The sequence below is a fragment of the Rhamphochromis sp. 'chilingali' genome, assembly GCF_963969265.1.
Source record: "Rhamphochromis sp. 'chilingali' genome assembly, chromosome: 12".
Taxonomy (NCBI): Eukaryota; Metazoa; Chordata; class Actinopteri; order Cichliformes; family Cichlidae; genus Rhamphochromis; species Rhamphochromis sp. 'chilingali'.
This window is the reverse complement of record NC_137939.1, coordinates 34050255-34063400: the sequence shown is the minus strand read 5'-3', so window position 1 is coordinate 34063400 and position 13146 is coordinate 34050255. Positions and strand designations below refer to the sequence as shown.

At 42.4% G+C, this 13146-nt stretch overlaps 1 protein-coding gene across 2 annotated transcripts; it reads left to right on the top strand.

Annotated features, from left to right (window-relative positions):
- Nucleotides 1–2262: 2262 nt before the first annotated feature.
- Nucleotides 2263–11849, top strand: LOC308406743 (uncharacterized protein). Of its 2 annotated transcripts, none has more exons than XM_080897939.1 (5): nucleotides 2263–2394; nucleotides 6434–6561; nucleotides 8253–8359; nucleotides 8448–8669; nucleotides 10997–11849. In XM_080897939.1, exons 2-5 carry the CDS (start codon nucleotides 6509–6511, stop codon nucleotides 11275–11277), a joined length of 663 nt encoding a protein of 220 aa, XP_080754065.1. In that variant the 5' UTR covers nucleotides 2263–2394; nucleotides 6434–6508; the 3' UTR covers nucleotides 11278–11849. The 2 variants fall into 2 exon arrangements, with proteins under 2 accessions (XP_080754065.1, XP_080754064.1); XM_080897938.1 differs by having other exon boundaries at nucleotides 8225–8359.
- The last annotated feature ends 1297 nt before the right edge of the window (nucleotides 11850–13146 follow it).

Sequence of the window (13146 nt, the reverse complement as noted above, 5' to 3'; positions counted from 1 at the left end):
TGCAGCAGCTGCAGATTTCACAAATGCCGACCTCATGAAGCGATTTCTAATGGATTCCAGTTAATAAGCTTCACTTTTTTCTAAAAGTTTCTGCTTGTTTTTATTTTAATTATCAAAACATCTGCTTCGTATTGCTTTTGGTAAACACAGCAGTGCTGCCACAGCATCACTTCAGTCATTCATGGGTGTTCAGCAGAGCTTCTGGATGTTTTATATTCTTTATTTTTAAGCATTTTTATATTTTATAATGTCAATAAAAAGTTCCCAGAAAAAGAAATAATTTATTTCTAATTGTAAATATGTTTTAAATTATTATGAACACTTTAATATCTGATTAATAATAATGATTGGAATTTTTTTTTTTAAAGTAATTTCATTACACCAGAAATTACAATCAAACATATATAGATGTCCAGATGGCATCAGCTCGAGGGTCGTCAGGTCCTGCGCGGACCAACTGTGTGGGGTGATGGAGCACCTCTTCAACCTGAGCCTGAGGTTGGGAAGAGTCCCACAGCTCTGGAAAACCTCCTGTGTTGTACCAGTGCCAAAGACTTCACGCCCCAAGGACCTCAACAGCTACAGGCCGGTGGCTCTGACATCCCACCTGATGAAGACCCTGGAGCGGTTGGTCCTGGCTCAGCTTCGGCGCCTAATAAGCTCATCACTGGACCCACTTCAGTTTGCCTACCAGCCTGGCATTGGAGCGGATGATGCCGTCATTCACCTCCTACATCGTTCCCTCGCTCACCTGGAGACCGCTGGAAGCACTGTGAGAATCATGTTCTTTGATTTCTCCAGTGCCTTCAACACCATTCTTCCCTCGGTTCTAAAGGACAAGCTGGTGAACTCTGGAGTGGACCATCACCTCACTACCTGGATCCTGGACTACCTCACCGACCGACCACAGTATGTGAGGACTCAGGGCTGTGTGTCGGACAGGGTCGTCTGCAGTACGGGGGCCCCACAGGGAACGGTTCTGGCTCCGTTCCTCTTCACCATCTACACTGCAGACTTCTCCCACAATTCCACCCAGTGCTTCCTGCAGAAGTTCTCTGATGACTCTGCAATAGTCGGCCTCATCACTGATGGGGACGACAGGGAGTACAGAGGTCTGACCCAAGACTTTGTGGACTGGTGCCAGCTGAACTACCTCCAGATCAACGCCAGTAAAACCAAGGAACTGGTGGTAGACTTCCGCAGGCACAAGCATTCTCCACTGCAACCACTGAACATCCAAGGTATGGACATTGAGGCTGTGGACAGCTACAGGTACCTTGGTGTTCATCTGAACAATAGACTGGACTGGACTCATAACTCAGACGCCCTCTACAGGAAAGGGCAGAGCAGGCTGTACCTGCTGCGGAGACTCAGGTCGTTTGGAGTGGAGGGCCCACTCCTGAAGACCTTCTATGACTCTGTTGTGGCTTCTGCTATCTTTTATGGTGTGGTCTGCTGGGGCGGCAGCATCTCTGCTGGGGACAGGAAGAGACTGAACAGGGTGATCCGAAGGGCCAGCTCTGTTCTAGGATGCCCTCTGGACCCAGTGGAGGTGGTGAGTGACAGGAGAACGGCGGCTAAGCTGTCATCCCTGATGGACAACATCTCCCACCCCATGCAGCAGACTGTGACAGCACTGAGCAGCTCCTTCAGTGGGAGACTGCGGCACCTACGGTGTGGGACGGAGAGATTTCGCAGGTCTTTCCTCCCCACTGCTGTCAGACTCCATAATAAAGACTTTAACTGATCAAGCACACACATCCATACATATGCAATAATACTAAGTGCAATAATCCTTTCTGTCATCGTTGTATTTTTACTCAGTTGTATATAGTATTTGTATTTGTATTCTATTTTTATCTTATTGTATATTTATTTTATTTTATTCTACTGTATATAGTATTTTATTCTATTCTGTACAGTTGTGTACTGTATTTATTCTTATTGTATTCTAATTTTTGCCTCATAACTTTTGCACTGTCCACTTCCTGCTGTGACAAAACAAATTTCCCACGTGTGGGACTAATAAAGGTTATCTTATCTTATCTTATCTTATAATTTTATATTATTCTGAACATTTTCCCCAGGTCATCTGCTGATCGTGGGAGCTCTTCATTTCTACAGAGCTTCTGGAAAATAATACAGAGTTAAACAGGGGCCCAGCAGCTGACTGCTGCCCCAGTGACCCTGAAGAGGAGAAGCCAGCCCTGCTGCGTGTGTGTGTGTTTGTGTGTGTGTGTGTGCTTTTAAAGGAAGCGGAGGAGGCGGTGGTCTTCACACACATGTGAACGCTGCACACAGAAAGACAGCGAAGTGTTTATTCAGACGCGGGACGACATAACTGACGAAAGAAAGAAAGAAAAAAGAAAGAAAAAAGAAAGAAGGAAGCTGCAGGTGAGAAACTTCTCTTTATTTGTCTGTTTTCTCTCTGCGATTAAGTAACTTCCAGGATTTGATATTTAATAGTTTTTTAAGGTGTTTTAAAGACACCTGCATTTCACTGAAGTGTGTAATAATAACAAGATGGATACGTAAATTTATTTAACATCTCAAACTGAGAAATCATTTGAAAAAACGGGAAATAAAATATCTTAAACAGCTGAGTAAAGCTGTTGTTTTCCTGATGTACATCACAAATTAAACAGCGAATACATCATTAAGGCAAAACAGAGGCTGGCTTTGGGCTCTTTATGTGTATGAATGTTTGCAGCGTTCAGGTGACGCCTCCTGCAGACTCACCTGAAACATAACTGTACCTGAAGCTGGGAGCTAGCATGAACTCATACTGACGTAATCCATGATTATTAACCTTCAGGTGATACTAGAGCAACTAAAGTGACTGTGGTCACCGATGTCTCCACTATATTATACAGGTATATCATTGTAAAGGCTCTTTAAAAGTGTTTCTCATGCCCATATAAGTTTCCTTCATCTATGACAGACGCTCTGAAAAATTTCTGAAATGTTTTTTATCGCAGTTTTTCGACTCATTTCCACGAGCTGAGCTGCTTTTATCGTCACTCTGGGTCTTGGTGTGTTAGCCATGGTTCACTGCAGAACATCACAGTGTTCTGATTAGAGGTGGAAAAGTAAACTCAAAGCTTATAAGGTTTGTTTTTTTTTTAACAGATTTCACATAACCTATCCGTATCCTTGCCACACGATTGGCCACATTTCTGTAAAGACATCTGTAACAAGTTGTGGGAGAATTTGAATCCAGCTCTCAAAGGGTTGATGATTTTGGATTACACTCACCGCTGTTACGCCGTGATGTTTAAAGGATGTATGTCATCAGAGAGTTTCAACTTCGGTGTTTCTTTCATCGAGCTCTGATGTGAAACTGTGAGCAGCCAGCGTGAGATCATGTTGTTGTGCTTGGATGGGTGGTGCAGTGGTTGGCCTCACAGCATTAAGGTCCTGGGTTAAAAACCAGCAGCTGGGGCCTTCTTCTCGTGTCTGTGTGGCTTCCTCCCTCAGACACGCGTTCTATTAACTGGTGAATCTAAACTGGCCGCAGGTTTTAACGTGAGGGGAAGGATTGTCTGTCTCTTGGTGTTAAACTGCCGACCTGTCCAGGGTGTATACCTGCTCGCTCTGTGACAGCTGGGACAGGCTCCAAGAGGTGAAGAAAGTAGATGGGTGGATGTTTATATTACAGATATTATGATACTGTAAATATTTGTGTGATTGTTCTCTTGGTATCTGGTTGCAGAGTTTCCACCTCCTTACAGTCATAAGGAGTTTCACTGATATTCATTTAACCACAATAATTGTGAGGTGAGAGTCTGATGCTGTCTCCAGCCTCGTCGCTGATCATGCAGTCTTTTGATTATTAGCAGAGCGGGACTTTCCCACCATCCTTGGAGAGCCACATTCATATTCACATCATGGCTGGACTGAAGGCTTTTAAGCACCCAGTGCGTGCCTGGATCACTGAGTTACAGACCACTGCACATGGATGTTTCTCACACACACACACACACACACACACACACACACACACACACACACACACACACACACACACACACACACACACACACACACACAAGCTCGAAATCATTACAGAGAGCGCTGGAGCTCATGGGAAAATCAGAGAAAACCCACAAAAAGTCTAAAAATATCTGCTGATAAATGATGCCACTCAAGCTTATTTAAGATGCTTTTTATAAGGTTAATATTCTGTTTGATGCTAGTGTCCTTTTCCCATCTCTCACTCTTCTCCTCCTCCTCCTCTGTCTTATCCTCGCCTCTTTTTTCTCCTTTTGTAACACAAAAAGTAAAAAACAAATTACAGGTGTAGGATTTGCCTTGAAGAGAAAATTCTGCCATTGTTTCTCAAAGATTTGTTTTTTTCTGTGCAATAAAAAATAAGATAAAAGCTCATAAATAAATAGAATAGAATTTATTTTGAACATGTAAATATAAAATAACAAGAAAAACAAAACAAAGACATCCAGTTGTCATGAATATCTCTATATCCAAACAATGTTTGTGCTCATAAAGGAGCAGGATGAAGTTTACACCTGTCTGTTTTACGTCCTTATTTCAGATTCTATAATTTGTAAATTAATGAGTTCGACATATTTTCCCAATACACATGTTTAACTACATACAAGCCTACACTCATATACACTACACACATAAAACTATTTAAGTTCACAAACCAAAACAACAAACAACATTTTTACGTTGCTAAACACCCTGTGGTCAACACCCCAATAAATCTCTGTGCCTCGTGAAAATAACCTCTTTCATATTTGTTTTATATGGCGTTGTATCTATGCGACAAATACCTTAATTTTGAACATGTAACTCTCGCCTTGATCTATAACAATGAAGACGAGGCTTCAACAGAGCATAGAGCAGCTGATTTACTCTTTAAGACATCCCCTCTTACAGCAGGAATCTTAATCCCTTCACATCCAACTCACTTTTTTTCTATAAAAAGACTAAAAGCTCGGCAGCATTTAGACTTTTATGGTGAAAACAGTGTTTAGAAAGCCGGAAGACATTCAAGAAGCTCGTGATGGCAGGAAAGGTCAGCTCTCCCAGTAAAGCTGCTGTGGCAAAGTTGAAACTGCTGGGATGGTGACGCTGGTTTAAAACCAGGTACGGGATCAAATTCAAAGTACACCCGGGGAAATCAGCTGATTTTTAATTTTGTTTATGTGTATTTGTTTGTTTTTTCACGTTTGTTGAAGGCATTCAAACTTTTACCTTCATAAAGTTGCAGCCCGAGGAGAGAGGCCACTGCAAAGACTCCTGGGATGTTTCACGTTGATGTTAAAGTGTTAACTTACGGGGTCAATGCCCATATTGTGGTTATGTTGTGTTGTTGTTCATTTATGATGTGAACTGCGGTGTTTTCTTGCTTCTGGTTAGGTTGAATGTGTCCACCATGTCTGAGGCTGTGGCAATTAATGACCTCTGGTCACTTTTCCTGCTTCTTCATGCGCGTTACTGCTAACACACCTGCAATCTTGGAGGTTGAGTAGAGTAGAAAACACAGGAGTTTGAAATGCAGACTGAAATCTCTGTGTCACATTTTGTTTTTCTTGTTGAGTTCGTCACAATATTTTTTAAAAATTTGCAATATAGGCCATGAAAGTACACAGAGATTTTTTTAGCTCTCAAGATCTGTTTTTGAGCACCAGTATCATGGAACTAATCATAGTTTCACCAGAAAAAACAGTTTAATGTCTGTGACATGGAGGAACACACAACAGTTATTATAGTTTAACTGAAACTAAACTAACAACTAATATTTTCAATATTAGACCTGAAAAATGTTTGAACTAACTGAAACTTAACTAAATTAAAAATAATTAGACAAAACAAGTATGCTAACAAGAAATTCTACCCTGGATGTTTGATAGTTGTTTTGCTGATAATTCACTGGGGAAAATCTCTAAAAGTGCGTTCTGGGTACATTTTAAAGGCCTGTCTCACCAAAAATAAGCCGTAGCAAACTAAACGTCTCCTTCTTCCCAACTCCTTTATGCCGGGGTCGTCCCTCATGTGCTTAAAAATGAAAGTCAACCAGGAAGAATAACACAAATTAATAAGCTTTTAAAGTTTCCCTTTCCTTACAGGTACTTTCACTCCCTGTAACTCTGAATACGTCCCTAGTATGGATGTGAACATTTCCATGACCTCAATAAATATTATTGTACAAAAAAATCGTCTAAGTGGAACTTTGGGAACTATTCTCAGATTTTATTTATTTAAATGAAATTAATTGGCAGCAGAGTTTTAAAGGATAGAAAAGACTCAGTTGAGTCGAAATGAGGAGCAAAATCCAGTTCAAATCTGTATTTAAATGCTTCCACATTCAGTTATCTGTGTCTAAATTTCTGTTCAGTGCTGTTAATGAAATTCTCCCTGATCAAATTAGTCACAATTATTCTCTATGCTTTATTTTCTCTGACAGGATGGATGTGACATCACATTCTACTGCATCTAACGCCACTGAAGGCGGCGAAAACAAGTCGGAAAACCAGTCAGAATGCATCGTGATCCAACCGACAGCCAACGGGACGCTCCTGCATCACAGCACAGGTGAGACAATTAGAAGGTCTGATGAGGTGAGACAGGATGAACTCAGGGGCAGAGACGGATGTGTAAACATTAGAAAGTCCCAGATAACTTTAGAAAAAAGAAAAAGAAAAAACTGCAGCAAGACAGAAACCATTAAGAGACACAAACAGGAAGAGATCTGAGCCATGTGGTGAAGAGAGACCGTGGCATGTCTCAGACAATGGCAGGAAAAATTGGCAACGAGCAGTGGGAAGAAAACAAAAGAAAACTGATCACAAATAAAACCTGAAGGACACTGTTTACCAGCTGGATGACCGGGTGGGAAGTATTCAAGAGCAGCGGTCCCCAACCCCCGGGCCTCGGACCGGTACCGGTCCGTGAGTCGTTTGGTGCCGGGCCGCGAGAGTTGAGGCTCAGGTGTCAAATGTATAGTTTTCAGGGTTTTTATCGGTTTTCAGCGTTATTTTGTTATTGTTTTTATCATTTACTCGGTTTTATTGGTCTTTTCACGTGTGTTATGAATAAATCTTCTTTTTTTCGGTACCGGTACTAGTTTTATTTTGTTGTATTTATCCGCGACACCTTAAAGGCCGGTCCATGAAATATTGTCGGGCATAAACCGGTCCGTGGCGCAAAAAAGGTTGGGGACCGCTGTTCAAGAGAGTTACCTCGAATCTGAAATGTCTAATCACAGCTATAAGAGGGTACACTGAAGCCAGTGTGGAGAGCCAAAACGACAAAGGCCTTGTCAGGATGGCTCCAAAAGCAACTCTACTGCAAAAATAAACATTTTACAGCCTTTTACAACGCCAGATCTGAATGAGGGTGCAGGAGGTTCAATTTCGGGTAGAGTTGAGGCAGTTGCCATGTTGTAACGAGCTTAGCTTCTGTCTTGCTAGCTTGCGCTGCGCTCAGTGGATCTGCACTCAACAGTGCAGCCTAGGCGGAGTAGTCGAACGCAGATCCACTGAGCGCTCAACACAGACAGCATCGTCAGAAGAAACATGGCAGTAGCTAACAGTAGCTAACACTAACAGTGACGCCTCAAAAAAGGGGTCCAAATACCACCGAATGACATCACAGCAGCTACTTTCATCTTTCATATACAGTTTGTGCAAGCATCCAGCTGTCAGCTGCTGAATGTGTGTGACTGTGTGTGTGGGCGGGGCTTAAGTGGGTGTCTGTAACCTCAGTGTAGCAGAGAGTTTTCAGACTACCTCCATGTTTCTAATGGCATCACAGAGCCTCTTAAACTCTGACCTGAGGTCAGTTTAAGAGCTTCCGTCTGGATACGCATCCTGTCTGAGAGGACTTCCTGTTTCAGAACGCCGCTGCTCTACTTTTCGCCCTGAGATGAGACTTAGAGGCTGGGTTTCCTCCCACTCAATAAGTTTGACACATAAACAAACCAAAAAGGTCAGTTTCCCCAAAATTCTCCAAACAAGAAATTCCTAAAAGAGCAGCCATATGAAGGTTTTCTGGTGCTTCGGTCTGAGTGGTTTACAAACAAGAACAGATTCTTGTTAGAGACACAGCTGACTGAAGAGGTTTGCAGCAGGATCAATAAGGAGAAACACCAGGCTGAACTAATGTAAAGACTTCCTGTGAATCAAAGGTTAAGGTAAAACAGTCCGCCCTCTCACCTACACCCAGCTCACCTGGAACCGCTTGTTTCTTCCTGCAGATGAAGCTCCTCCCCCTGCCTCTCATAGGTCAGACCCTGACAGCAGTGATGACTGTTCGACAGATGGCTCCTCCACCAATGACGTCTCTCGTCTCCTGCCCGCTCAGCCCTCATTGTCACCGTGGAAACAGAAAGGTGAGTAATTGTATCTGACCGAGTGTGATGTGGCTCAGTTTGACGTCTTCTGTGATGTCACCCGTGATGTCATGTCTCTGTTTCTCAGGTGTGGACAGCTCATCGTCAACATCCCCTCCCCCCGTCTGCACTCCTCCATCTTCCTCCATGAAATCTCCTCCTCCTCCACCTGCCTCTCGGTCGTCCACCTCTAACAGACATCATCATCATCACCACCATCAGAGCACCAAGCAGAAGCGTTTATCCTCCACTAAAAGCCAAGCCTCCTCCAAGACAGACGCCACCCACATTAAGGAGGTCGCTGGAGATGGTGAGACAATCAGCTTTATAGTTTTATCGTTGTGATATGTATCCGATAATCATTTTTTTAAAAGGCTTTAAAAGAAGGCACTACCTACAGGCTGCAGAGCTCATTACAGCCAGCCTGCAGCCCTGATGGTCCTCAGACAATCAGAGCCGTAAGTCCTCTTCGTGAAAAGGGTCCTTTAGTTCATCCACTCCCTAAAACATGCTGTGTTGTGCCTCCTCCTTTTTTATCTTCTATTATCTTATTAGTACACTGCCCATGAACAGATGTAACAGTATTTATAGCACAAAAAATAAAGGAAAAAATCCTCTTTAAATTAAAAGCATGTTAATGTTGGGACGGTCTCCCTGGAGTGTTCGGTTTCTCTGAAGTATGGTGGTACAGATGTTCAGCCACTGGTTTGTGGACCATTTTGCAACTTTGGGTTTGGTGGTCATTGTCCTAGTTTTTATAACCAGAATTAATTGTATCTGGATGAAATTGGCAGGTGAAATGTAGCTCTCTTTTTTTAAGTCGAGCTTTTGAAAGTAGGACTTATTAGAATGTAGGTTATGGCATTAAAGCAGGGGTGGGGAACTCCAGGCCTCAAGGATCGGTGTCCTGCAGGTTTTAGATATCACCCTGGATCAATGAGATGCAATGAGAGGCATAGTTCGTTACCAGTTCTCTGAAAAACACAAGACATGTTGAGGAGGTAGTTTTAGCCATTTAAATCAGCTGTGTTGGATCAAGGACACATCTAAAACCTGCAGGACACTGGCCCTTGACACCTGGAGTCCTCATGCATTTCCCCCAGAAAGCCAGAAGAAGAGCATAAGCATCACAGGTATTGGCAGTTTTTTTACTGTCTGAAGTTCTTTGCCTAAAGGACCAAAATCAGATCAAAGAGTAACACATACTAGTGGTTTTTCCACTGCCCTATGATGACAGTGCACAGCTGGTGGTGCAGATGTTTAAACTTTAAGCCAACAGAACCAAAGAGCAGCTTCATGGCTAACATGTTTACTCCTTCTTAATCTTCCAAATCGAGATCTTGTTTTATTTCATGATAAATTCATAAAGGTGTTTTGTTGGAATGAAAATACATTTGGCTTGATGCGTAAGGAAGAATGCAATTTTTGAAACATACTTTTTATGATAGTTTTAATGAGTAGCACATTAAACTACTGCCAGATTAACAGGAAGGGCTGCTGAAGAGTCTTTGTAGGACAATAACCGTTCCAAACTGCTGCTGTGAGCCGACCTTTGCGCTCTAAATGTGATGGAACAAAAACAGATCACATATCAGAAAAATGAAAACACTCCCATCTCTGTGTTTATCAGCCGTGCACCTCCAGCATGGAGGTTTGCTTATCTCTGCAGAGCACGCACGGGCCGATGAACCCTCCTGCTCCTCCCAGCATCAGGCGCTCTGCTTTCTACCAACCGACTAATTCAATTACACTTATTTTCTGTCACCTGTATACAATTACAATGTTCATTCAATGTGACAGTTATTCGAGGATATAAAGGATAAATGTGTCATGCTTGGTATAAAGGAGGTATCGAGAAAAGCCATTTAAAAAGCCAATTTAACCAGGTCAAACTACATTAAAGGCACATGGGAACAATGGTTAAATAAAGAGACGATTTAACAAAGAAAAGGGGAAAAACTACTAAATACAGAGAGGTTTGATTGGGTAATTCGACACAGGTGGAACTAATTAAGGTGCCGCAAACAATCTTGAAAGGAAGAAAAGCAGGAAATAAAACCAGAATAGGACACATGAGGAAACTCAACTTTAAAGTGAAACAGGAAGTGAACAAAACACATAAATCTAACACAGAAACATGAAGATAAAAGGCAGCAGAAACTACAAATATCAAGGGCAACTACAAAACTAGCTAATATAGTAGGAACTGTGACAAGATAGGGATTATGTTGACTTTTGATTCAATTCAGTTCAATTCAATTGAGGTTTATTTATAGTGCCAAATAACAACAACGGTCACCTTAAGATCCTTTATATTGTAAAGACCGTGCAATACTACAGAGAAAACCCCAAAACTCAGCCCAGCCCCTGTGAGCAAGCACTTGGAAATCGTGGGAAGGAAAAGCTCCCTTCTAAGAGGAGGAAACCTTGGGCAGAACCAGGATCAGGGAGAGGCGGCCATCTGGCACAGCTACTCTACTAGAATTCAAGAATGAGAATGCCGAGCACGAAAGGAGTATTAGAGGTCATTTGAAAGAAAACGTTGAAGTTTAAATTAAAAAAAAAAAAAGGTAACTGCTAACTGATCACCTCAGTGACTGGTCACCTGACTTCCTATCCAATCGGTTGTCTTTACAGACTGTTGCGCTCACTGTCTCCTCGCCTGTCTCTTCTGCGAGCTGCTGTCCATGTGTTCGGCTGTGGGGGACTGTCTGGTGTGTGGAATGGGCGGGGCCGGGTGCTGCGACGCTGCGGCTGGCGGTTGCTGCTGCTGCTGCATGGAGGCCGCAGGGGAGGCAGCCTGCACCGAGGAGGCGTGTCAGGCAGTGTTGGATTGTGGGATAATTGAAAATTGCTGCGGCTCATCCGACTGCTTGGAGATCTGTTTAGAGTGCTGCTCCATCTGCTTCCCAACATAGAGCAGCCAATCAGAGAAGGACTACAAAATGATGTCAAGGTGTGCTAATGATGTGGACTCCAGCACACTTCACTGACCAGGAGGCCGATTACAGACTGCACTTAACTTTGCCACAGCTGGTTTTGTCTGGTTTGGTTCTCCAAGTCTACAGGAAAAAAAGATTATTTTGAGTTTTGAAAAGACACAAGTGCCTCTAAAAACACATGATCACCTCAGGCATCCTACGACTCCACAGACAATCACAGATAAACTGACAGAAAAGCAATCTTCAACGATTCTGAATAATAGTTTAGGACATTTGTCTGATACCAGAATGTTAAATGGGAATATCTGACAGCTTCTCATGACAGTAAACTCCACATCCGAGCATTTTGTACTGTTGAATGACAGCCAGGTGGACTAATCACACACCCTGCTCATGATTTGTCCTGTGTTACATTGTCACAGCTCCTGGGCTTGCTTAGGTAAATGATTTCTAACCTTTATCAGAGTTACAGTAGTTTTACATTCTCTGAATTTTGTTTTCCTGCTGAGCTGTTGAACACTGCACAAATAAAACTGAGAGTTTCTAAAGCCAGTCCCATCGTGTCTCTGATTGACAGCTCAGCGGGGGGGAGCAGGGCCGGGTGGAGCAGGAAGTAACTCCTGTGGGGACAGGAAGCGGGTGTGTTTGTCAAAGCAGCGTGCCAGGACGTCCAAACAGGAAGCAGGAAATCACTGGAGAGACAATGGTACCTGACCTCTGACACCCGGGACAGGCCAACATCAAAGAGAGATACATGCACACGTTTGTCCGTTTGTCCTAGTGAGCACTGTGATCAACGTACCGCTTTCCCCGGCCCCTGAACCAGAACGTGGATCTAATCTGACCCTTTAGACAGCCTCTGGAGCTCTGACCCACACTTTTCAAAGAGTGTCCCCATTTTCCAAAATGTCCTCACAGCATTTGACCCGGATCATTGTCCCCACAATGGTAGTTAAACCAGAATAAACACATGGTAACCAAAACATTTGTGACATTTTCCCACAGACTGCTTCTAGATTCAAACATATCAGTGTTTTTTTCACTGGTAGGTTGATCCACATTTGCTGCTGTCAAATCCACATGTTTATATAAATCAGGACCTGGAGCCAGATTTATATAAACATGTGGATTTGAGTTTAATTAAACTCAAATAAATTTTAATGTAGGTTATAAAATTAAAGGTTAACTGTTTTATCTTTACTTTTTGTTTCACCTCAAACATTCAGCATTTTTATATAAGTAGGTTTTTGGCTTTGTAATAGCCTGCTCGTAAAACTATAATAATCAAGATGCATTCGTTTGCTTGACTAAATGATTTGATGGTGAATCAATTTTATATTCTTGTGGAAATTTGTATTTTACAATTCAATTCAATTCAATAAAACTTTATTGATCCTGAAGGTTGACCCCGAAGGAACTTGGGACATGCTTCAATATTATCCAGAGCATTTTCAGGGACAGTAAATTTAACACAAGTCATTTATTTAAATATTTAAGGCCAGTGAACAAATATTCCTGCATTTATGAATTTTTGATTGCTTCTTTATCCACATTACACTAAATCCCTACAGCCACTCTTGTGGGTGGTGGAACCACAGGAGAGCTGGCCTCAACTGGCCTCCAACCCACTCCACTGAGGTCTTGTGAATCACACTTCATCTGGATGAGGAGGCTGAGGCAAATCTAGGACTTGAGAGTTTATGTATCATGCCTCCTATGATTTCCTGTGAAATCATTGTGCAGGGAGAAGTTTAAGTACAATTTTACTTCCGGGACATTTTTGTAATGGAGGGTTTTTTTTGTTTTGTTTTGTTAACAATGCTATTATAGAAATTTTACTTCATT